This window comes from Ammospiza caudacuta, chromosome 3, assembly GCF_027887145.1.
Source record: "Ammospiza caudacuta isolate bAmmCau1 chromosome 3, bAmmCau1.pri, whole genome shotgun sequence".
Classification (NCBI taxonomy): Eukaryota; Metazoa; Chordata; class Aves; order Passeriformes; family Passerellidae; genus Ammospiza; species Ammospiza caudacuta.
Genome location: NC_080595.1, coordinates 107,944,542 through 107,969,158, shown reverse-complemented (window position 1 = coordinate 107,969,158; position 24,617 = coordinate 107,944,542). Strand labels below are relative to the sequence as shown.

The 24,617-nt window shown below is 36.5% G+C and overlaps 1 protein-coding gene across 1 annotated transcript in view; it reads left to right on the top strand.

The window, feature by feature from the left end:
- FBXL4 (F-box and leucine rich repeat protein 4) overlaps positions 1–24,617 on the top strand; it is a 52,552-nt gene that overhangs the window by 11,529 nt on the left and 16,406 nt on the right. Inside the window, exons 4-5 of the mRNA XM_058801675.1 lie at positions 5,257–5,501; positions 13,674–13,887. Of these exons, the coding sequence (XP_058657658.1) occupies positions 5,257–5,501; positions 13,674–13,887 (459 nt within the window). The remainder of the gene's footprint in view (positions 1–5,256; positions 5,502–13,673; positions 13,888–24,617) is intronic.

The following is a 24,617-nucleotide window of genomic DNA, read 5'->3' as shown; positions in this document are numbered from 1 at the left end:
ACCTCTTGAGTTTCGTTTGAGGTTCTTTTTTTTGTTGATGCAGTGGAATAATAAATAAGGAAACTAATTTTATCATGAGTTAGCTCTTGAAGTGTTTGGTTGTTTGTTTTTTCCCCCAGAGTACACATGGTGTTTAATACATTTTACTGTTGATGCTTGCATGGCAGTACTGAAGTAAAGAAAGTACTTTGCATAATTGTATGAAAGTTTGAAAACATGTTGGTGTTAGTAATTCAAGGAAATTAACTGCAGATAAAACTTCATTTAAATGTGGGAATTTTTCTTGTTTGAGAAGGCTGGATAAATTGATTTGTAATATACTAAAATATCAGAGAGATTGATCAATCTCTTTTCTTTCCCACATGATCATAGGATCATGAAGGTTGCAAAAGACGTCCAAGATCATTGAATCCAACCATACTGCTTGATTACACATATTAAAATTTTAATTTAGGAAGTATTTGTGTAGTCTTGTTGCACCTATGAACTTCTGTCTCCGTATACTTTATTTTGTTTTTCTGCTCTTCTTTTTGTCTACCAGCTTCCTCTTTTATCCATTTTTTAGCATGTTTGGTTTCATGAATAAATTTATATGGTCTGTCGATACCAAGAACATCTTTTTCCTTCTGCCTTGGTTTAAAGAAACTGAAAATATGGGTGGAATATTTGTCAGAAAACCATAAAAGACTATTTCTGTGCTGGTTTTGTGACAGCAAAAATCCCAGTGTCCTACTTTCTAGTCCAGCTGGAAGGGTTGGGCATTGGAGTAACAAAAATGTTGTACTTGGTGGTCTGACAATTTTTATCACATTGGATATGGAAGCAGTACTCTGCATGCTCTGTTTAAGACTGACAAATGTCAGCTTTTTAGGGGAAGTGTTCAAACTGTGGGTGAAGTAAGGCAATTGCTGACTCCTTCTGGTTTTGATTGAGGCATTGCATGAAAAATTGCACCTTTTCTGTAGGTCTGTATTGATTGTCAATGTGCCACTGCCCTAAGTTTTCATAAATGTTCCTGTTCCTTATTTGAGCTGTTTGATGCTTTTTCATACTGTCCTCTGTACTTCACAAAATATACAAGCTGAGTGGGTTTTGCTAAGTAGGCAGCAGTTCCTCCAGCCTTTTTTTTTTTTTTTTTTGCCTTTATATTTCTGAAACTTCCATAGACTATCATTCATAGGATATGTTGTTCCTCAGAATGGCAATAGGAATGGTTTGCTGCTGTATAAACTCCAAAGGCATTTTAGAATTGCTCCTGTCTAAAAAAAAAAAAAAACAAAAAAACCCCAAAACCCCAAAAAACCGCTCAGCTTCCTGGGGCATAGACTTCTGCAGAAGAAACTGTAAATTTTTAGATGACCTAGTGAGAGAATTTTCCTTCCCTAACCCTGGATGGTGTTAAGCAGCTGTTAATTAGCTGTGAAGTGCTTGTACTGTCTGTGATCTCTTCTCCAGAACTACCCTAAAATTGAGGAAGGATTTTAGAGGAGAGACTTCATGCCCTGGTCTCCCCTCCCAGATCATTGACCATCTTATGCTGCTTGCCAGGTGGAAGGAGTAAGGCCTTAGTCTGAGTTGGCTTTGCAGGAATACTTGAAGTCTGAAGGCCTGACCGAATTCAAAGCTTTTGGGAAAGCTGAGGAATACCTGCATAGCATCCATGTTGTGCATTTGAGACTCACCAAGGTGGGCTGGCTACTAAAAACTCAGTTTATTTTTCTCCAGAGAGGAGAGTCAGAAGACTCTGCATGCTCCAGTCCAAAATATTTTTTGGTAAAAATTTTGGTATACAAAGATATAAATTACATCTTTGTCATTCCTTGAAGCTGAGTTTCCCAAAAGCTGCCAACAAACTTTATGAGCTATTCATGTCTGCTGGTGTTCACATGCACTAATAAATGTGTGTGTGTTTGCTGGTGCGAGTCGTACTGTGTGGAACCAGGGATGTGTGTTTTCTTACACTATGCTGAGAAATGTCAAAAGCCCTAAAATACCATCTTCTTCATGTCTTCTGTCTTTGTCTCTTTGTGCGCATATCCTTTGTCCTTGACGTGACCATGTTTTAATATCAGTTCTAATTAAATGGATCCTAAGCTGTAGCAGCTCTAGCTGCAAGAGTCAAAAAATTGCAGGTTGTTCATTTGTCTGTTTCTGAATGAGTGGTTTGCATAGGCCAGTGTATTTTTTTAATTGGAAAACCATTTCATCTTCATTTGGAAGAACTGAAAAAGGAAATTTGTAGAAAGTGCGAGTACTGTAGGTTTGACCAGCATCCAGACATTCTTTTCTGACAAAACCAAGTTGGGTGTTATTGTGCTCTACCAAGAGAAAGTATTTTATAAGTACAAATGGTTGTTGCTTGCTGTTTTTCAACAAAAAGCTTAAAAAGTCAGAGAAACTTCTGGTTCAGTAAGCAAAGTTTTGCCCTCTGTACTGGTTAGTGGCAATTCTGTGTGGGCTTATAGGCAAATTTGTAGTAGGTAAGAAGCTAATTTTTTTTTTAACGATATTTTTTACTTGGTAGTTCAAAAAATACACCTGGTTTAAAGCTAGCATGTGCCTTATTTTCCCTGGAAATGGGAGAGGAAGTACTCTTGTATTCTTAGTCCATCATAGCCTAAAAAGGCAATCAGGGTTGTAGAAATTATATTTTCTTTTCTTTCTGTTCTTTTTCCAATAAACTTTATTTTTACTGATTGATTTATAAGAAAGTGTGAAATAATAATGATTGTCATAATTTTTCACAGTGAAAACCGTGAAAAAAAAAATCACAGTAAAAACTGTCTGTGAGAAACTACATTATGAGATTAGCTTTCAAAGCAGATACTCATTTCTGTAGCATTCTTGGAATCACCACAAACACAGCATAGCACAGTTCAGCACATCTTGTCACAAACTCATTATGATATCAAATTGTACTTTATGCTAGGGTACACAGACACAAAAAGTGTGTTCCTGACAGACACCAGACTCCAGGCTAATGGTGATTAATGGTTATTAGCCTGTACGTTTTGAACCTGTTATTTTTGTTTAATCAAAAGCCAGGAAAAAAACACTTTATAACATAATAACCTAGGAGTGACATTTCATGGTGTGTTTTCATTCCGTATATTATGAAGTAGCGCAAATTCAGTAAAAAATAAAGATAGATTTTTTTGATTGAAATGGGGGCAATTTCATCTCAGGTGTGGAAAGACACTCTGTGTGTTACAAAATACTCATTGAAGTAATCAGTTAGTGTAAATGGACATTGTTCAGTCATTTATAGTTTCATTCACCATTCTCTGTATTGCTCAGAAGTTACAAAATAGCTTTTTTCTCACTGAATGAAGCTTGTATTACTTTGCTTTTATCAGATACATTAATTGTAGACATAAATTCTGCTAATTGTGTGGCCTCTGCTGACCTTTCAGCTCTAGAAACTATGGGAGAAAAATCTGAGGGAAAAGGCATTAATAAAATAGATATTTAGCTGACTTACATAGTGTGGATTAGCTGAAAGTTTGCAAAATTCAAGATATTAACTTGGGATTATGTCTTTGTTAGATCCTAGTTATTTTGGATATTTTAGGTTTCAAAATGTCAGCAGGTTCCTAAATGTCAGTTTAGTGCAAACTTTGCTGATTTTAATGTAACTGCAGTTATTAAATGTGCATATATATATTTTTATATATGCTGTTACATTGAAATATCTCTGCTGGTTCTCTGCATCAATCTGAGTTGCAGAGACCTGCAGAGACAAAAGTCTGGGCTGTTTTTAGGGAAAGGGACATGCAAGGAGAAGAGAAGATGAAAGACTTGAAACCAAATATGAAAGAAACTGGAGTATATCAAACACTGTATTTTTGCATTGGAGTTAAGCTAAAATGTTTTAAGATACGTAGATCTTGTTAGAAATCTAAATACTAAATCTGGAGCTGAGTAGGAAGTAACATTTTCCATTTTGCAGGAAGTTGAATTGTTTTGTTGTTCCAAAAATGAAGGGGGGAGGAGGGGAGGTGGAAAGTAGCTGCATAATAAAGTGATGCATTGGAAGTACAATCTGTTTGGATCTCACTAAAAGCCCCATTTTCGTTTTACGTCACAGATTTTATTCTGATTTTTGGCGGATTTGTCTTATGAATCCTTGTAAGACGTTAAAATGAAACGTTGGTATTTTGAAGGGACAGGTTTCTCTTCCTTTAGAGTTGATTTGTGAGTTGTAGTTTTTTCATTTACTCTGATTCATTTTGGTGAGTTACTCTTTCCCACTCTGCTTGATAACAGTCAGTTTAAGTTATATAACTTGAGTGCAGGTACTTATATCTGCTAGAGACAACTCTGGTAAAGTAAACATTAATTTTTAGATTTCACTTTTCAAGTGCATTTTCTCTCAGTTGCTAAGCTAAAGGGGATTTCTTTATTTTGTCGGGCGTTTTTATTTCCTAAAGAGAGTATTTGTGTCTGTGTTGATCATTCCTTGGAAAGGAAAACAGAGAGGAGGGATATTTCTTAGTTCCTGAGTGTGACATAAGTTATTACAAAAACTGTTACAGTGATGCTAGTCAGAAAGGCTGGTGATTATTCTGAAGCTGAGATGATTCAACTGATGCAGTTAAAAAGGGGTTTTGCTGTTCAGATTTTACTCTGGTGTAGAACAAAAATGCTCTCAAAAAGTATTACAGCAAGGGAGAGATGGTAAAAGGAGATCTGATTATGTTGAATTTTTTACCCGGTTGCATAGTCCAGAGGAGAGGATATAAGAAGACAAAACACTGATTTTTAAAGCAGTGAGAAGAGGAATAAATCTGAAATTGGTTTAGGGTGTGGGGAAACTGGGACGTGATATAGTTTTTCCATGTACTTTGCAAATATCTCCCATCTTAAAAACCAAACACAGAGAAGAAGGAGGATGCCAGTTCTGTGTTCTGCTCAATGAAAGAGCAGACTTAGTGAAAGGAAATATATAAACATAGTGTTTACGTATGTATCACTGTTTAAATTAGCATGGGTAAAGAAATTTTTGATTTGAAAGCTTCCTGTCACTTTCATATGCTGATCTGCTTTTTCCTTTCTTGTTTAGCATGTTGTCAAATTGAGAAGGCAGTGCAGTTCTGTTTAATAGTTAATTGATTTATTTGAGAAGTTACTTTTACTTAAAAGGTTTTCCTTTCCTTGAAGTTAAAACACATTTTCTTATTCCTTTGCAGTTTTCCCTTAATGTTTTAAGTGCTATATTACCATCTGTGACTTTTTCTTCCCTGTTTTTTAATATAGCTCATCCAGTTGATTTTGAGTCACCTTACAGTGCCAGACCTGTGTAGACTAGCACAAACTTGTAAGCTACTGTATCAACATTGCTGTGACCCTCTGCAGTACATTCATCTCAGTTTACAACCTTACTGGGCAAGGATTAATGACACATCCCTGGAGCACCTACAGTCTCGCTGCACACTCATCCAGTGGCTGAATTTATCTTGGACTGGAAACAGGGGAGCCATCTCTGTTTCTGGATTCAGCAGGTCAGTGTCAAATGTACCGAAATGTTTTGACAAGCTCTGTTTGCAGAGCTGCTGCACGGTAGTTTCACTAAGTATTTGAAACTTTATTAAAAGGCAAAAAATGTACTGGATTTACTGTAAAGGGTGTGAATGTTATGGTGTAGAAAAAAGGAACAGCTGAAACAGTAGGAGATACTAAATATAGCAGCAGAAGTCCATAGCAGTCTGAAGAATCTGCATGTTCCAAGCTGCTTGTGACTGAAAGGCTGCTTCCAGGAGGAGCAGTGTTTTGCTTTCTTCTGGGCTTCTGAACCACTCTGCTAGAACTGAGCTATCAAAAATCCCTCTCGCAAGGAAAATGTTTGTGGTTGTTCTTTGTACAGATGAGTCATCAGTAGGACAGTATTAGAATGGCTGCAGTAATAAACTGATTGCATGCTCACATGGTATGAGCCAAGTAATCACTGGAGTCCAATGTAAATGCAAATATTTTCATAAAAGTGATTTAAAATATTAGCCCTGTTGGAAAACAGGGGGGTTGCATGTGCAAATTCCAATGAGCTGAAAATATGACTGTGGTGTAGGTCATTAAAATAGCAAATTTGCAGGGATTCTTCTCTCTGTAACAGCCATGTTCTCTGCTTTTTTAAGATATCATTTCTTGCTTCTTTGCTCATTTGCATTAGTTAAACAGCTTCTATCAATGCATTTCATTTAAGCAAAAGTTGTTGCTGCAACTAAGGGGTAATCAGCAATGGCAGGTGAAAGCAGAAATTGACTGATAAGAAACAAAAGTGTTTAATAGATCTGAAAACGTTCTCTTAACTCTCATTTGTTTTCTGAATAAAAAGGTTAACTCAAGTATGCAGACATTTTCTTTCCTTTCGTGCCTAAGTTCCTTACCTGAGGAAGTAAAATATTTTAAAGAAATATTTTGTCAAGATGACAAAATGGGAATGTCTCCTGTTTTTCCAGACCCTCCAGTATAATCCAAGAATCCTGTGCCTCTTTTGTGCTTATTGGTAGGGAAAGAAAATATACATCAGTTAGTTGAATTGGGTACAAAAATTTCTCCTAAATTTGGATTTTGTGTTAGATACTTTATGCAGAGGATAAATATGCAAGCTTTAATTGAGAATTCAACTCTGAAATCATGAAGTGCCTGCTTTCTGATGCTTAGCTATTAAGTCTGTCTTTTGAAAACTTAACATATCTGAATCTTTGTGGCAACTTTTTTCATTTCCATGATTTATTGTTTTTTTAGTATACAGTACTGCGAAAAGTCTTCGTAGTATTGTAAGAAATTATTGCCAGATTCAGAGACTTATAAACTTTACCAGTCAGAAACTGGCATTTCTGACTTCTACTTAGCTGAAAATTACTATTACTAATTTTTTTCTTCAGTGCTGAATTACTAGTAACATGTATATGCACACAGTGTTTTTAGATAATAAATATTCATTATTTGTATGTTAATACTCTGTAAGTAAATTAAATCTATAAGTTTCTATTTCTTATAAGGAATTATTTATTTGTAACAAATGGGAATAAAAATTTGACATTGTTGCAATTCTGAAATTAGCTTTAGGAAAAAGTGTTTCTTGGAAAGGATGGATGCAGTGTTGGAATGGGAGGTGCAATTCAATCATAAATTTTAGAAGCAAAGTTATAAGTTAAATAATTTGCATGTCTAAACTGTGCTTATCATTTTCCTTGTGGAACAAAATTTCTCCACTGTAACTAGGTCTGGTTTTAAACTTTTTTCTGTTATAGAAATGATTTTGCAACCTTTTCTTCTGTAAAAGCCTTTTCTAGTGAAATCCCCAGCCTAAGTTTTTCTTTTGATGGTCTTCATCAGCACCTTTGTCAAATTTGCTGACCTCTAGGAGAGGAAAATTTGCTGCTTATTTGCTATGAAAGTATCTACTAATAGAGGAGACTCATTAGAACAAGATTTGCTTTTAATAATTTTTCCTTTTGTCCAAAACCGGGATACATATATTTTTGCATTTTTCTCAGCATTTGGAATTACAGTTGTCAGTGTTGAATTCAAAACTGGTAGAGTTGGTTTAATTCTTACCGTTGTACAGTTTAAGTTATGATTTCTACAAGTCAGGGTATGTTTAAATGCTATTCTTGCTTAAATCTTATTTTGGAAAATATCTTTCAAAAATGTTTTTATCTGTTGTTTCTTATGACAGTCTTATAAGTAGTAGCTTGTATAAATTTGTCATTTTACAATGTTCATATATGCATGAAATGATTGAAAATACTAAGAAATGATTGAAAATACATATTTTCTTCAGAAATGTGTTAGAGTGAAAAGAAGTTAAAAGCAATTTTAGGGAATGTGACTGGAGGAAATACTGTATTATCATGAGAAGACAGAATGCTTCAGGCATATGAACATCCTGAGGCAAAGCTGAAGGTATTTTAACTTATTGATAACATCTACTCCTTAGGGCTAAAAATTACTATCATAAATTTTTCATTTCAGCATATAATATAAATTAACTAAACTTTATATTAGATTGAACTAAAAGTGTACAGAAAAGTGAAAGGAGTATCTGAGCAGTCTCAGGAGCTTGGAATGTAAAATGACAGAGAATAAGCAAAGATTTCACAGCAAGCATTACATAAGCAGCTCTGCATTTCTCTTGGCTTTAGAGGTCTGGTGCATCTCTTCATGCCAGGGGGAAATATCAGTGTGGGAGGGTAGGACCTATATAAGAAAAGTGAGGGGAGTTGATTGGAGGAGTAGTAAATATTGAGATGCTGAATTAATGCTCTGGGGTTTAAACAGCTCAAGGACAATGACAGTTTAAAAACTGAGTTCTGCATGCAGATTTCCTTGGCTTACTGGTAATTGCATTAACTTGTTTAAACTCTCTTGCTTTAAATATCTGAGGAATTAGGATTTTTATTTACATCTGACATTTTACACTGTGAAAATGAATTAATAGTGTTTTATTTTCAGGTTAGTGATGCAGTATTTGCATGAAAAGCACATCCAGGAATATTTCTTTAACAGTTTTGTTGTTGTTGACAATTGAAGGCTTTCATTGCCTTTAGTAGAAGTGTGTTCTGACAATATTTAATTTGGTGAGGCTTTGCTAGAAGTCAAACTAGTAGCAGGGTCAGAGAAATTACTGAAATATGCACCAAACAGTCACAGAAAAAGGGAGCAATGTGTGACTTCACAGGGATTCTCAATTTAACAATCAGATCTGTCTCTTGCTTTAATTTCCAGAGGTTTTTAGTAAAACTTGGGTTGGCTGAGAGTAAGTTACAACATTTTTTTGCATGTTTTTCTTGGTATAGTTTATCTGTGTTGAGAAAAGTACAAGATCGGATACTTGATATTCTACTTACTTACATGCCATGTTTTAGGATTTACTTACCAAAAAGGAAGTATAATACATGCTAGAGTAGGAAATAACATTGTACCAATTAGAATAGCTAGAGGAAGGGAAAGTGACTTAATTTTAAAACCAAATTACCTTACAAAGTCTCACTCTTGAGCATGAATACTTGCATGTGCCAAGAGAACCAAGATGTGTATCCAAATCAATTTGTCTGGCATGTGGTCTCACCATCCTGTGCTGGTCCTATCCTTCATCTCCTGATCTGTGTGCCCTGAGAAACTGCCTGCACAAGTGTTCAAGGGTGTCAGTGACCTGCTAATCTGACTTCCACCAACACACAACTCTGTCCCAGCCCTTGTGATGCCATTTGTTCTTTTGCCTTCTCCTACACCTCTGTGTACCCAGTTGTTCTCCACTCATACCAGCCTTAACACTTTGGTTACAATTATCTGTGCTAAATGCTGCTGCTGTCATGTAACATGGCAGTCTTGAAAGGAAAAGCATCACTGTGAATTTAAAAATATATGAACAGATCTTTAAGAATTATATTAAAATTGAATTCTACAAACCATTTTATTAAATGTAAAACTGTAAGGCAGAAATAATGCTCTGTGAGCTTGTGCAAGTAATCATACAGATAGAACTAAGTAAGAAAGAGGGGTTCTCAAGATCTTAGAAGTGAAATGAGGAAGAATAAAATCCAGGTGAGTTTTGACATTTTGCTTGTCTGGTGACAGGCTCTGGAAACAGGAGACCTGAGTAGCTGGAGGGAGCATGTGGTTGGCTTGAAGTAGACAGAAATGGCTGTTTTATGAAATACTGATTCTAGGAGGAAGACCTGGCAAATGGGGAAGTATTATATCTGTCAAGTAACAGAGATAACATCCCTTATATGGATGCTAATGTAAGGTAACATTACAAGGGAAAGTGCTAAAGGAAAAGAATTCTGTCCAACCCTGTGTTATTCACAAATAGAAGTTGCTTCCCTTTTCCACCCTCTTTCTTGAATACCAAATTCAAATATATGCCAATGAGTATAAAATCAGTAGTGAAGATTTTAATTGAATAAAGATTTGGTAAAATCAGCATAATAGAAAACTGTTGTGTTAATTGCACTAAAGGAATGTAAAACGATGTAGCTAATTGCATTTAGGAAGGATGAGTAAATGAAAGAGAACAGGACTGTGATCCCTACTTCTTGTAGAATTTTCAGTTATTTTGAACTGGGGAATATAAAGTAAATGAGGATCATTAAACTAAGAGTTAATTATAGGTTCTAGATCCACCAGAAAGCATTGGAGGAAATGTGATGTGTTCACTACCTACATAAGCACATGTCTAAAGGTATTTTGAGAATTTTGTTTGGGAGGTCTTCCATTCTTTAATGAAGAGTACTATCTCTTGTACCTTGGATTTTAATTTTGGATCATGAGATATGTTTATGATGTACACATGAATTACAAGACTGGAAATTGTTAGTGGGCTAAGTGACCCTATGATCATGATGGGTTTAACCATGAGCAAATATCATCCTGCCTGCTAATAGATATATCTGATGTTTCAGGAAAACTTCACTAGAGCTTACTTCCCAAAAGCTTGAGGGATTGAAAATAAGCAGCAGTTCTTGAGAGTAGGCAGAAGGTGATAGAAAGTGGGATTCCTTTTTTAATGAAAAACAACAATCCCCTCCCCTCTGGGAAAAAAACCTCAAACAAACAACAAAAGAGGGCCCCTCTCCACGCTCCAAAAACCAGAAAGAAGCAAAACTGAACAACCACAAGGCCTGAAATGCTGCTGTCTAACATGAGGATAAACTTCAAGGGAAAGGCCCAATGCACTGTCTAGCAAAAGAAATGTGAACATTATCCTAGGTTGTTCAGTCATATTTTAAAGCAAACATGAAGGGATGAAGAGAAATCACTTCAGAAATGGTGTGTATAAAATATTGATAATAAAAACAAAACTAAAGGGATGGATGACTGCAGAACAGAGGAGAGACTGAGAACAGGAACCAGTCAATCCTCAGTGATTAAAGGAGAAGTATGTGAAGAAATGTGAAGAAATTTTGATTTGGGTGGAAGGTGCTTTTTTGGGTGTTGTTTGTTTTCAGATCAGCTAAATCAATCCAGTCACTCAGAGGCTGTTAAGTCTCAGAAGTATGAAGACCATGGCACATTTGTTTTGAAAGTATGAGAACCTTGCCATATGGCTCTGCGTGGAGATCCATGTGGAAAGACAGCAGCAAAAACCTGTATCCTGAGCAGTCTGTTTAATTCAAACAAAGATCAGGTGTCCCCACAGAACTGTGCACTTCTGCCCAGTGTTCTCTGCCCTGTGCTGCTTGTTGACTTCCTCAGATTCCTCCTTCTGTTCCTCTCTTTCCTACATGCATGTCCACTCATTCTTGTACCCTGCTGCTGCATGTACCTTGTCCCCCTTTTGTTTCTGTTTCATGTCTCCTAAATAACCTTTTCCAACAAGGCAGCAAAGCCATGAAGGGCAGTGTTTGTTGCTGTCACTGTGTTTGGTCTCTGCCTGTGTGTTTCAAGTGTAATGAGTTTATATAAAATGTTATGAGGATAATAATTCCTCCAGCTGGTGAGCCTGGAGTTCTTCTCCATGTCTGGGGGCATAACTGAGTGTTTCCCTGACCTGGTAATGTTAACTTTTAATAGTCCTAGAAGGAGAAAAGCATTGATCTCTACTAACATTTATAACAGCCAAACCCTGTTAAATTATATGGCAGTTAAACTAACATCCATTATTGTAATGGAGTCATTCATAAAATATTTATTTGTTAACAAATTAAAAGCTAGAGGTATAATAAGTGGTGACTGACAAAGTTTTATGGAAAATACCATCATTCAAACAAACCTGATAATTTGTTGATGAAAGAAGCTGTGTGAATGTATTGTTAAAGCACTCATTAAATAGAGGAATTGGCTAATTGGTAATCAGCAATGTGTCCATATATCTCTACTCTGATTTCCAGGGGATTTCCATCCTGCATTTCTCCATAATAGTGTCGAACTCTATTGCTAGTCTAAAATAGCACTTTAATGTTTAAATACCTGATGTTAATTGTTGTGAATTGTCATGTCATTTCAGCTCTGACATTCCCACAGGAAGGCTTACCAGTCTCTGTGAATTCACTGTGTCCAGTATGGAAACTGCTTGGTGTTTTATTAAACTCTGACTTTAAAAGCTAAAATAGAGCCTAAATAGAGATTGCAGAGTTAGAAAAAAACAATGGAGGAGCAGACTTGCAGACCGTCCATGGCAGAACTCCTGCGGCTCTGGGGCTTATGTCTCCCCTTTCTGAGTGTCTCAGACCCTCTCTTTGTTTCTGTTTGCTTAGGCTCATAGAAATGTTGGCTGTTAGGGACCTCTGAAGGTCGTCTACTCCAAGCTCCCACTTGAAGTGCCAGTGTCCCCAGCGCTAGATCAGGTCAGTCAAGGTTTCAGGTGACTCTTGGAAACATGCAGGGATGGAGATGCCACCCTGGAATCTCCTTTTCCCTCTGTATTACATAGGGTCTATATAATCACACTAAGGCCATGTAATATGCAAGGTGAAAGGAATAAAGAAAGGTGATAATGAACAGCAAGTACGAGTGAGTAATGAAAAAACAAGGAAAGGAGGCAGCTTGAAAACTTGGATCTTGAAAGATGGACTTCAAGTCTTGGGCTTGGGTGTCATTAAGGAATGCCTCCCTGAATGTGTCTTCTTCTGAGACCAGCAGCAATTTCTTTACTAAGCTTCAGCATGAACAAATGCTTGGGAAGGCTGGTAACTCTTTCCTTGCAGCAATAGGTTTTAATGCAAGCAGGAGCCTTGTCTGTCTGGCATGTTTATTCCATCAGTTAAACCCAAGAAGTAATACTGACTTCATGGTGGAAGTGTCAGAACCTGAAGCTGCTTTGTCTGCCTGAATGTTTTTGTAGGATAGAACTGGTAAGAGAGCAGATCAGAATATTTATTTAGAGCAACTAATTCATACTTTTTCACGAGTAGATCCATTATTCTAGGAAATAGCATGGGAAACTCATTACAACCTGTAGTTTAAGACACTAGTTTTTCTAGTGGAGGAACTATCAAAATATAAGCATGGCAATTGTGGGGGCTTTTTAATCTTCTTAAATATCAAGCTTACAAGCCTAGTGGTTAATTTATGGTTTGAAGGTTATCTTTGAAATGAAAAGGGACTAAGTTTATGTCATTTTGGTTAAAGCTCAGATTAGAGATAAAAGAGCTTGAGATTCTGACACAAGATCTCTGACAGGGAAGCAAAATATAGAGACCATCAAAGTTTCTACATTTTGGGTCTTTTCTCATATGATATATTAATTTTTTATAATTCCAATGAAAGTCATATATTCCATATATTCCTCAGGAATTTGTGTTCTAGAACAGCTAGCAAGTGTTGATTCTGACTTGTTAATGAAAAGAATGAGATTTTTTTTTTCCTGGAAGTCTTAAAACAATTCTGAATAGATCATCCATTTATAACCTAATTTTTATATTTGCAGATCTTCCTGAGATAAATATGAAATTATTGGTGTAAACTTGTAGGCCATTGTCAAAACTGGCTTCAACTGTTTTAAAACATTTCAAACATGATCAGTGTTTTACTTTGCTCCATTATCTCAGAGTTAATAACAAAGCATGTTCTCACTTCCTAAACCAAAACAGAACTATCGAGACCATTGTCTTTTCTTTGTTGAAAGGAATTATTTCCTGGTTTACATGGTTAAGATTTTGACAGTACTCAGACTCTCACCTGAAAGAGTGTTAATTTTTCCCTTAAAACATGGGCTTCTTTTACAGGTTCCTGAAAGTCTGTGGCTCTGAGCTAGTACGTCTTGAGTTGTCTTGTGGCCATTTCCTCAATGAAACATGCTTGGAGGTCATCACTGAAACGTGTCCAAATCTTCAGGAATTAAATCTCTCATCATGTGATAAAATACCACCTCAGGCTTTCAACCACATAGCCAAAGTGGGCAGCCTAAAGCGTCTCATTCTCTACAGAACGAAAGTGGAGGTAGGAACAGCTATTTTCAGCCTTTGCAATAAGTATTTCAATCCTGATAAAGCTGGTTTGGGGTTTGGTTTTTTCCCAATAATGAAGTAGTAAATTAGTATTTTGAGTGTCAACTCAGAGCTAAACTCAGAAAATCCAAAGGTAGTTTCAAAAACCTTAGGGTGGTTTTTTATTTTCAGAATAGCTCTTGGCCTGTGTGTTTTAGCTCTCATGGTAGGTTGGTGACTTTTCACCACCTGTTTTGAGCAATGTGGTAAAATTACAAATTTAAAGCTTTTCTTGTATTTTGAAGTGTACTCTAGTCAAACTGTATTGGCAAATATATTTGTAAAATTACCATGTTTAGTAACTTCCTTTAATTCTCGGCGTTCTCTCCTTTCAAATGATTTGCTAATTTCTAGATTCCTACAGTCTTTGGATATTAGCACTAATTGAGACACGGAACACAAGTTTTTTATGAAACTTCTCATTTACAGTCTAAAAATTATCTCTTTATACAGTTACTTGCCCAAATCAGAGTTGTTACTGCTTGCTGCGACACATTTCCTCTCTAAGATAGAATGGGTTTGTGTGCCACAAGTAGCTGAGAAGTCTGTTGTGGTTTGCTACATTTTACAAATATTGTATTCTTATAAACTTAGCAGTTTGAATCAGAAAAATTCCAGTCTCTCTCAGTAGCTACATTACTCAGGTGTTACAACCTTGCCACCATGGTTTACCGGGAAGCTGTTCTACTTTTGTGTTGCAAAAGCTGTGCCAGAATGCGGGCAATCCCGTCTCTGCAGGCTTTTTTCCTGGCTTCTAGTTCTAGATTAAACATTTTAAGAAGGGTTTGGTTGTGTGCGTTACTTGTGTTTGTGCTTTTGGTGCACAGAAGTCAGGCTGTGACTCTGGATTGTGTGGGGAGTTAATCTGTGGTGGGATGAAGGGAATGAAGCTGGAGCAGTAGCTTCTGTCAGCTAGATGTGCAAGGGACATCTGGAGTTAAGACAACAATATTGCATTCATAAGCAGTTCACACCTGACACACATGTTAGAGTTAGTTGGGTCTTGTTCTTTATTTGGTGAATCCTAAGTTTGTTTGTGCCCAAGTTCCGGCCAGGTGTCTGCAATGGAGTGGGTAACACAAGGTAGTTGGATTGAAGGGTGATTTACCTGGTGTGAGTGGTGCTCACTGTGGGGTGTGCAGTCACCATGGCTTTGTGGTGGCTGCTCTCTGTATTGAAGCAATTCTTATTTTCTTCAAGAAATTAATATTTTCTTCAAGCAATTACAATTTTCACAAAGAAAACTGGTGAGCCCTGCGTTTTTTGAATAGAGCTGTATTGGTGCCTTGGATGTATCTGTTCTGTTTCTACAATACTAGTCTTTTTGTTAATTTTGGATAAATCTCTTTATTTCATTTTGGCTCTTGGCTCAAATTTACAAAGCTTTTTCAGATCCAGGAAAGATCACTGTATCAGAGGTAGTGATTGTATAATTTTTTTAGTTTTACTGTTGATTGATCAGAATCTTCTTGATTCTACTCAGGTAACTTCTGAAGTTTGAGACTTCATGCTTGTAATAGTGCAGCAGATACAATGTAGGTGAATGGTCTGAGGTGAATGGTAACTCATTCCTCTGCTATTGCTTTGCTGAGCAGAGCCTGAAATTAAGCTGAGTGTGGGTAAATATTTCCTGACTTTGAAGCCCTTACATTGTGAAGATTCACTTCTCCCTCTCATGTGTATGGACATGCAGCTTGTAGCTGACAAGAACATTCATTCATGATCAAGTTTATACAAGATTGTGCTTCCATTTTATATGTATGTTTGAACAAAAGGCACTGTTCCTAATAAACAGTGGAAGAGAAATATCTGGAAATTTAAATAGGTAAATTTGAGACGATGTTTGGGTGTCACTTGTTAATATGAAGCCACTTAACAATATACATTGTACATCACAGGTCAAAAAATAAAAGGGAAAGAATGAAGATGTGGCATAGGACTTGAATTAGAGCATTAGAACTACAAAAGTCAGATTTGTAGAAATAACATTATCTTTCTCAATATGAGCTTCTCTTAATGCAAACCTTTGGTTATCTGTACAGAATAGGCTGCCATTCCTTCTGTACTTTTCAGCTGGTACAGAAATCTTGTTAGTAAGTGATGGCTATATGCAAAAAAGGATAGATTAATCAAGCATGCTGTCAAGTGATTGAGACTTCTCTAAAACTTGTCAAAGAGCTGTTAGTATTCTTGATTTTTGTGAAATTTCTACTGCTGTCTTCATTGTTGGAGCTTCTGAGGAGCAAACAGAGGAACAATGCTAATGATTAACCAAGAACTTGGCATTGTATTGTTGCCAACTGGATCTGCTCAGTGAAAAGAATCTGAGGCTGTGAATCCACTAAGAAAAAAATGCAAACTGATAACAAGTATGTGTTTATTATGAGAAAATAAGAAGGTGATAAGAACAGAGCTGATACAGTGCTCTGTTAAAGTTCTGTTTCAAAATCCAAGAAGAAACCAAAAGAAAAATCTGTTCATTTCATTTAGACTGTTTTTCTAAATAATTCAGGGGCTTGCTTTTTTCCTAAACCAAGCAATGACCAAATTAAACTACAAAAATTTCATGTGTTAGAGCACATCTGGGTAAACAGTACAGTTTTTTCTTTTGGTTGTGTATTTGGACGTGATTAAATAACATAGGAAGAGATGAAGATTCTCCATCCTATTTGCCAGTATGTAATAATGCTGTTTCTGGTTTTGCATTATTATGCTTGATAAAAAATACAGAATTAACATTTTAATAAAATAAATGGTATTTCTCCCTTACACACTCCCAAGTACCTGCCCAGATCCAGGATTTTCTTGCAGTCTAAGTCCTGCTGTACCCTTTTCCTTTACTTTTTTGACTTTTAATACTAAAAAAGAGGAAAAAAGTTCTTTCAACATCTAAATTTAAAGTATTTGTTGTACTTTTCCCATGTATATGATTACAGTGACACTAATAGATAAATTCTAAGGAAACACTCTACTATTAATGATTTTTTTTTAGGTGCAGAGATTTTGAGGACAATGGAAAGTTAATGAAATTAATAAAGTTATATTGTCTGAGCAATTGTAATTACAGTTTCTTCTTTAGCTGTTTTCTTTGAATAGGTTTTGTGTTTAAAAATTTTGTCATTGTTTGTGTAATCAAAGCTGGAGTTTTTAAGTGTATGTTTTTAGTGAAATGGGCAGGGCTGGTGTTTTGCTACTTAGTGTACTGCTGCTTTGGAACGTTGCTGTCTACAACATTGGAGAATGTTGCAGTCTTTGGTCTTAACCCTGCTGATTCTTAAGGCCATCTGTAATGTTATTTCCTTGACATATTGAGTGTGAGGTTTTGTGGATAGAATTTTTTTGTAACCTCTGAATTGAAGCTTCCAATACCTTTGAATGATTTCAACATTTCTGTTAGAAGAAGGCAAGTCCAGTGACTTGCAGTAACTTTTCAATTAGTGAAAAAAGTATCCTGCATGGCTATCCTCCTCCCCACCAAATGTGGCTCATTTTTCCGGTGTTTTAAATTAATTAATAAAGATTCTTAAAGGTTCTTTGGTTATGTATATGCTTGAGTAATTTGTATCTTGCTTTGAGAAACTGATCTCAACTTTTTATAAATGTAATTTCTTTGTGCTCAACACCACTGTTATACCTGTTGGATTTTTGTGCTGATGGAATTAGTATTTACTGATACATAATTCCTTAGTGTTTGTTCAGAGTGTATTCACAGCATGACTAAAGCACTTGTTGGCCTTTATACTTTTGAAGAATACAATGAACAATGTATTATTGTATACAGTACTTGGCAATGCACATCTTTATCCTTGAGCAGGAATATTTTCTTAATTGAATGCTATTGTGAAGTATTTAGTCCATATAAATCATGCATCCAAAAAAGTATTTTAAGGAAACCAAAGCCAAAATTACAGTAGAAGAACTTGTCAGTCTTCTTACTGATGGGTGTAAATTTTAATGTAAGATTATATATTTCATATTGCATGATATTCTGAAATCTTTCTAATGTGTAAAGAAAAAAAATGTAAAGTTGGTATTGCAATTATATTTGAGATACAACATGAACTAAATTCAAATCTAATTACAATGGACAAAGGACTTTGTTTTTCACACATTTTAAAGAAAGTGTTGTATTTATAGATTTTTATCTCTGATAATTTTGACCAAAAGCAAATTTGGAACTTGGGTAGCTGCAAGAGAGGACACTGGAAATCTTGGATACCAAAAGGAAGCAGAAGAATCATAGCAGTAAATGTAATAACTCTTATTTTCTTATACTGTGAGCAATATAACAGTTAATTCTGCCATGAAAATGTCCTACAGTGTTTTCAGAAATACCCTATTATGGGTCACATCATACTTTTGAGAGCTATTGTTTAAAGGGTTTTCAGTTTGGCAAAGTTCCATTGGCTTGGGTATGAATCTTTAGGATGAAGAGCTGCAGGCAAATAGTGGGGGGAAAAAAAAGGGTGAAAGGCTGTACATGGAATGTGGATTCTTGGAATCAAGTTCAGTCAGTGACAATTGTGGGATACAGGGCCTTGATGGTGCTTTTTGATTTCATGTCAGGCTCACAGTGTGGAATTTGGTTGTCTGAGCCTGTAATGTGAAGTGGGGGGGAAGAAAGAAGTTGTAAAACAGATTTGCAGACATAAGGGAGGACATAATTTGACCAAATACAGCAAAATCAAAATACAGTAATTTAATTAACTGCAGAGACTATTACTTTCATTGAAGTAATTCAGTAATTGCTGTGTTGCTGTGTCCCAGTCCCTGCTGTGCCCCTGGCACTGCCAAGTAGCTGTAGAGAACAAAAAGGTGTCCCTGTATATTCTGATTCCCTGTATATTCTGAACCCAGCTTGCAAATGATACTGGGTCTGTTTCTGAAGAGCCAGGTTGTTGTGACTTTTGAGAGGCTACACCTGCACTCATTAATAAGGCTCATTCCACCTTGTTCTTCTCTTACCTCACACTTAGGAATGTCCATGTTGCATCAGTGTTTTTAAACATGTCATAAAGTTTTGGAGACGGAAGTTTTATCACTGTCTCAAAAATGGTATCTCAGAAATGGTCCTATAATCCATGTGCATTAGGGAGATATGGACAGCAGATTTTTAATGAATACACTTCAACTGTCTCCCTTTTCATCATGTTTCTTTCCATGTTGTATCTTCCAAGGTGATAGCTGATGGATACTTGGGGAGAATAGAATTCCTGTTCTAATGCCAGCTTCTAGTATGGAGGAAAATGATTTGCTGCCATGTTTATTTGAAATCTATAAAAGAAAATTGTCTGCATTAATGGCAGAGGGCATTACGCATTACCCTTGTGATTGTGGTGTTTAAGGACAGGGTGGGGGCCTCATCCTGGAAAGGGACTGGGTCCTACATCTCTTGCCAGCATTTTTCAGTCAGTTTGGAGATGCCAGCTGAGCTGGGTCCAGGTGCTCTGAGCTAAACAGTTTCCAGGAGTTCCTTCCCATGCTTAACTCTTCTGTGATTCTCATAGTGCTGATGACACTAATTGGGAATTTAACCTGGGAGCTTTGTGTTCCTGATCTCTGACTGTGGCCAGTTGGAAGGTTTCTGGATGCTACCCTTCTTCTGTCGATACAATTTGTGTAGTAGCAACTTATTAATTCTGTAGCTGTGGCATGAGGATAGATACAAAGAAGACTGAGATTCTCTGACGTGTGATACTGTATAGGATACTCTACATAGGGGTGTGTGTAAGGACATGAAATACTGTGCATAACTTAATATGCTTTTCTAGGTTGCTGGAAGTTCAGTTTGTAACAAAGCTCAACCTTTTTTTATCTGGAAAATTTGAGGAAAGGATTGTTCAATGTTGTTTAAGAGGTATAATAATTTCTGGCCACAAAGTGATTGGATACTTGCAGGGGATATCTCTCTCTTTCTGGGACTACATGGGCATCATCTTGTTCTTCCAAAAGGCCACACAAACACCATTGCAAAGGATGAGGTGACCTCTTCTATTTGTTTCCTCTTTAAATATTTCAGGGAACTGAAGGACTTGTGCATTAAACAAATTTGGCCACCATTTAGTTCTAATGTAACATATGATTCCCTGACATTTTCTGTAACATTTTATTTAGCTGAAAAATAACATATAGTGAAAAATAGACCAATAGACAGTGAACAACTTGAATAGCTCTGTAGACCTCTAGATGCAAGTACAGTTTCAAGAAATAGTGTATTATGTATTTCATGTATTATTGAATGTTTTGTACTATCCCCAGATGTGAGGTTTTTTCCGTAAAAAATAAGCTACTGAGAATAGGTATTTATACTCAGAACTCAAAACCTCAGAAGCAGTCTGAAAATGAGTGCTTTCTGGGCAACTAGCAGGTATGAAAACTTTTTCTGAAAACTAAGGCTAGTGCTTTGTAATTATCTAAAATTAATTTTGTAGTTTTTTATCTGTTTAAACCACTGACTCTCACATGTTTATTAGTATGCATCTGCTCTCTATAAACCACTCACAGTACCTCGTATCTTTAGCATAATTGTTTTGAAATATCATAGACCAAGAAGTCTGGAACTGAAATTATCTTGATGCTTTGAAATACTGTGGGTGTGGGGGAAAATGGAAGGGAAAATCATATTGTACAATTTCTTTGTTGGAGCAGATTTAGATGAAAATTGTATTTCAGCTTTATCCTACATTTGCTTTTCTACATTATTAATGTATTACATTCTCCTTTCTGTTAAAAAAAATTGCTTTTGGGGACTACTGCAGCATGATTGTAGATTTTTAGATGCAGAGGTACAATACCTGGAAATTCCTGAAGTAGACAATTTTTTTCCTTACAGGCAATATTGGTTTGCCCTGTTGTACCTTCCAAAAGGCATGGTTCAACAGAAGTTTACAGAATTCTGGCTTTGCATCCAATGAGGTTTTTAATCGTGGTAGACAGCAGATGCCAAGTAATTTCTGACTTAGTTCTTTCACAGACTGTGCCAAGAAAATCCCCTCACCCAAACAGTTGAGTTTTGGCTTTATTTTAGTGCTATATAATGCCAAAGGGAGGAAAAAATAAGAATTGTGAATTTCTGTAGATTTTTAATTACTTTTGACAGTCTTAACAAGATTGTATTTTACATTTGTATGGGGGGGCTGTTTGTAATTACAAATATCTATAGCAGTACTGGCACTCAGATTGAAATAGAATTGGTTTCTTTTGAGGACTTCCTTGTTTGGTTGGTTGGGTTTTTTACTACAGGTGGTTCTAGTGTGCCAGAACTTTTATGGGTGTGGTAGCTATGGAATGCTATTTCACTGGCTTAAGGTGGACTGATACATCAACTATTTGAAAATAAATTTTAATTTAACTACAGTAAGTAGCACTTATGGTGTGTATGCTGAAGTTAGAAATGTTTTGGGCTAATCTGTTGCCACAGTTGTGTGTTTCTCTGGGTGAGTCAGGCAATTCCAGCATCCCTTGCTGTAAATTTAAACCTTTTGGGAACAAAAGCTTCTGCTTGGGAAGCCCATGCTCAGATCATGAACAGAGGAGCCTTTCTGTGCAGTTCTAAGAATATTTTGATTTTTCTAGTAAAGAATCAGCTCCTGAGAATTATGGATGTGATTGGTCGGCTTGAGAGAGACACAGATTTCATTGGCTTGGCCTTCACAGTTCTCCAGTTCTTCTTTCTTTCAGTATCTCAGGTTCCAAGAATTTCAAGGAATTCATTGAAAAGTCATTGACTTTGATAGTTTTAGGAAGACAGATTACTTACAGCACCCTGCAGAGTTACCTCCTCTTTACCACATTTACCCCTCCTCACTGAGGCAGGATTGTGGGGTTGGCAATTGAGGGAAATATTTTCTACTAGAAACTTGGATTTTTAATGTTAAAAATACAAAATTAAATCCTATATAATTCAATTTTTTCTTCAACAAAAAGGTCAACTGGAGAATTAGTAACTCTGATTAAAAACATAGCAAGCAAGGGAAGGGAGAAAGCAGTCGTTAATTATCTAAAGATAATTTTTAGATTCCTTTGTCTTAGCAGTAACGTCACTGAAAAATTTGAAGAAACAATTGCAGAAGAAAAAAAGTGTTTTAAAAGACTTAGACTCTTGTTTTATTGAGGGACTGGAAGAATTCCCAATTTATGTCAGACGTGGTTCTTCTGAGAAGGAGAAGAAACAACCTGTTGTTTGTCTCCAGTAAAACAGTTACAAATTTAAAAGCCTCTTACAAGATAATTAAAAGCTCCAGACTATTTCTTCTCTAACCCAAAGCAAAATGTTGTTTTTCTTAAGCTCTTCCTTTAATCTTCCAGAGTCACACTGTGGTGCACTTATGCCTTGTAGCATGGTAGTGGAGTTGTTATGTGATAGCCATATTATAGTGCATCATTTGTATTTTTTAATCCTTTTTATATTTTTTAATCTCTAACTACTTGACAGTGAAACTGCAATGAGTAAATAGTTAAATGTTCTAAGTGCATCTTTCACAGGTGAGTCACAGACAGAAGGGTTTTCTGTTTGAACAGACATTGAGCTCAGGCTATTTGTTGGATGCTTTCTTTATCATACTAACATCAGAAATGATTTGTGCTTTCTGCTGGATCATGAATGAAAAAACAAACTGAAAAAGCCAAGCAAGAGTCAGTCTTGCCAAGTGTATTGCTCTGGCACCAGTGTTTGGTTTTTGTGCTGGGGGTGTCTGTTGAAACCAGCAGTACTTTTACAACATCAAAGTCAGACCTTGTGTGATGGCCAAGGCCTTTACAAAGACAGGAGGCAATTCAGTCCAATACCACCTGTTTATATGAAAGTATACACAGCACAGAACTGTGTCCCAGTAAGTATTATTGTGTGTATCCAGGTGTGTATTACAGGGTGGAGGACTGATGTTTGGACAGACCTGTCACCTGTCTTGGAGAAAAGTAGGATTTCAAATGGTAATCTCATCTCCTGGTCAAGCCAGGATCAGCTGTGTTGATGTCCTTTCTGAGAGACATTTGTTGTACCTGTATATAAAGATTTCAGAGAAGCTTCAGGCCATCTTCCCCTTTTCTGAGGTTTATGACTAACTATTATGCCTTAAAATATTTCTGAAATATGCTCTGTAAGGTTGTGTTTAGCAGCACTGTCATATCCTTCCAATCAGTTTGACATCACTTCTGTCTTCTCTCTGAAAACAACTTCTTCACTCTGTTTTCCTCATCTAAAAACCTCTTTCCTGGGAATGGAGGATAGAGCAGACCATTTTATTCACTCACTTTGAACTTTTTCTGTTGTCTGTGGCATCTTTGAAACATTTATTATTTTGGTAGGTTTTGTTTTGCTTGGATGGCAAAAGAAATTTAGACCGCTGATGCCATTATTCCATTTAACAAAAGTAAATCTTATCTAAAGTTTGTTTCTAGAGTGGTTTTTTATGGGTTTTTATAATCATCCACTCTCTCTCAATCCCTTTAAAAGGGAGCAGGTACAAAGCTAAACTTTGCCTTTGTTTCAGGAAAAACTCAAGAAATCTCCAAACTATAAATGTCTTGGCTGCCAGGCTGAAGAATGTTGTTAGATGGATAGTCTTTGATTTGAATGTCTCTGCTTGGCCAAGAAAGTGAAGTTAGACTCCAGGTTCAGGCTCCTCTTGTGAAGCGCTCTGACATTGGAAGGTTGGCCTGTTAGAGCTCCAGGACGGGGTGACTGCCTGGCTGTTCTCCTTCGCTGCAGTAGGAGTGGTGTCGCTCATGTTGTGGTACTGACAGATGGCTTGACACAGACAGGTTATTACAATGATCATCCTCCTATGTGGGGTGCATATGGATTCTGAGAGCTGCCATTCTCTCCTGCTATTTTCATGTCTTTTGCCACCTGGATTCTCAACTGAGTGAGACACAGCTAGGCATGCACAAAGGGTTTTTTCTTCTTGCATGACATATGCAAAGCCCACCTCAGTTACAGAAGAACAGACACTGTGTCTGAAGGAAATCTGGTTTGCTGTGTGTGGGCATGTGTGAGCCCTAGAAGAGGAATTAATATAGCCAGTGAGATGAATGTTGAGTATGTGGTTGTTTACTCTTGGGCTTGACTTGGCATGATTTGTGATGGTATGACATGGTGTTCTACCAAGCTCCCTTCTATTACTCAGATTTCTAGTGCTTTTTTTCTAAAGTTGTTTTTGTTTTTTAAATAATAGTTTAAAGTAATAGATTGTGAAAAGACCTTTGAAAATGTAGCCTCAGGGCATGGCAGTACAGGAAGGACTGTCTTGAAAAAGAGAGGGACTAAAAAGGTACTCTGAGAGATCCATGACATTCCTGTTGAAGTTAACACATGGAGCTCAATTATCTATCAAGATAACTATGAATAGTAGTCCTCCTCTCTATTTCACTCCTCTCAGAAGAGGCATGGAATTGATCTCACATCCTACCAGCTGTTCAGAGTCACTGTTCACTTTTGTACTGTTTGTGTCAAGTAAGGAAAGAGATTGCTGTTTCCCATCCTTTCAGGCCAGTGTTTAAATTCCAATCTGGAAACCATTACTGAAAGACTTGGTAGAATGCAGCAATATATTCAGCTTTCCTGTGGAGACATCTGAATACCTGCAGAAGCCTTGTTTGGAGCTCTGTGTGCAGTTAGAGGCTGATTTGTTTAGCTCCAATATTCTTGGAGACAGGGGTTTGGAGATTTTGCTCTTAATTTGT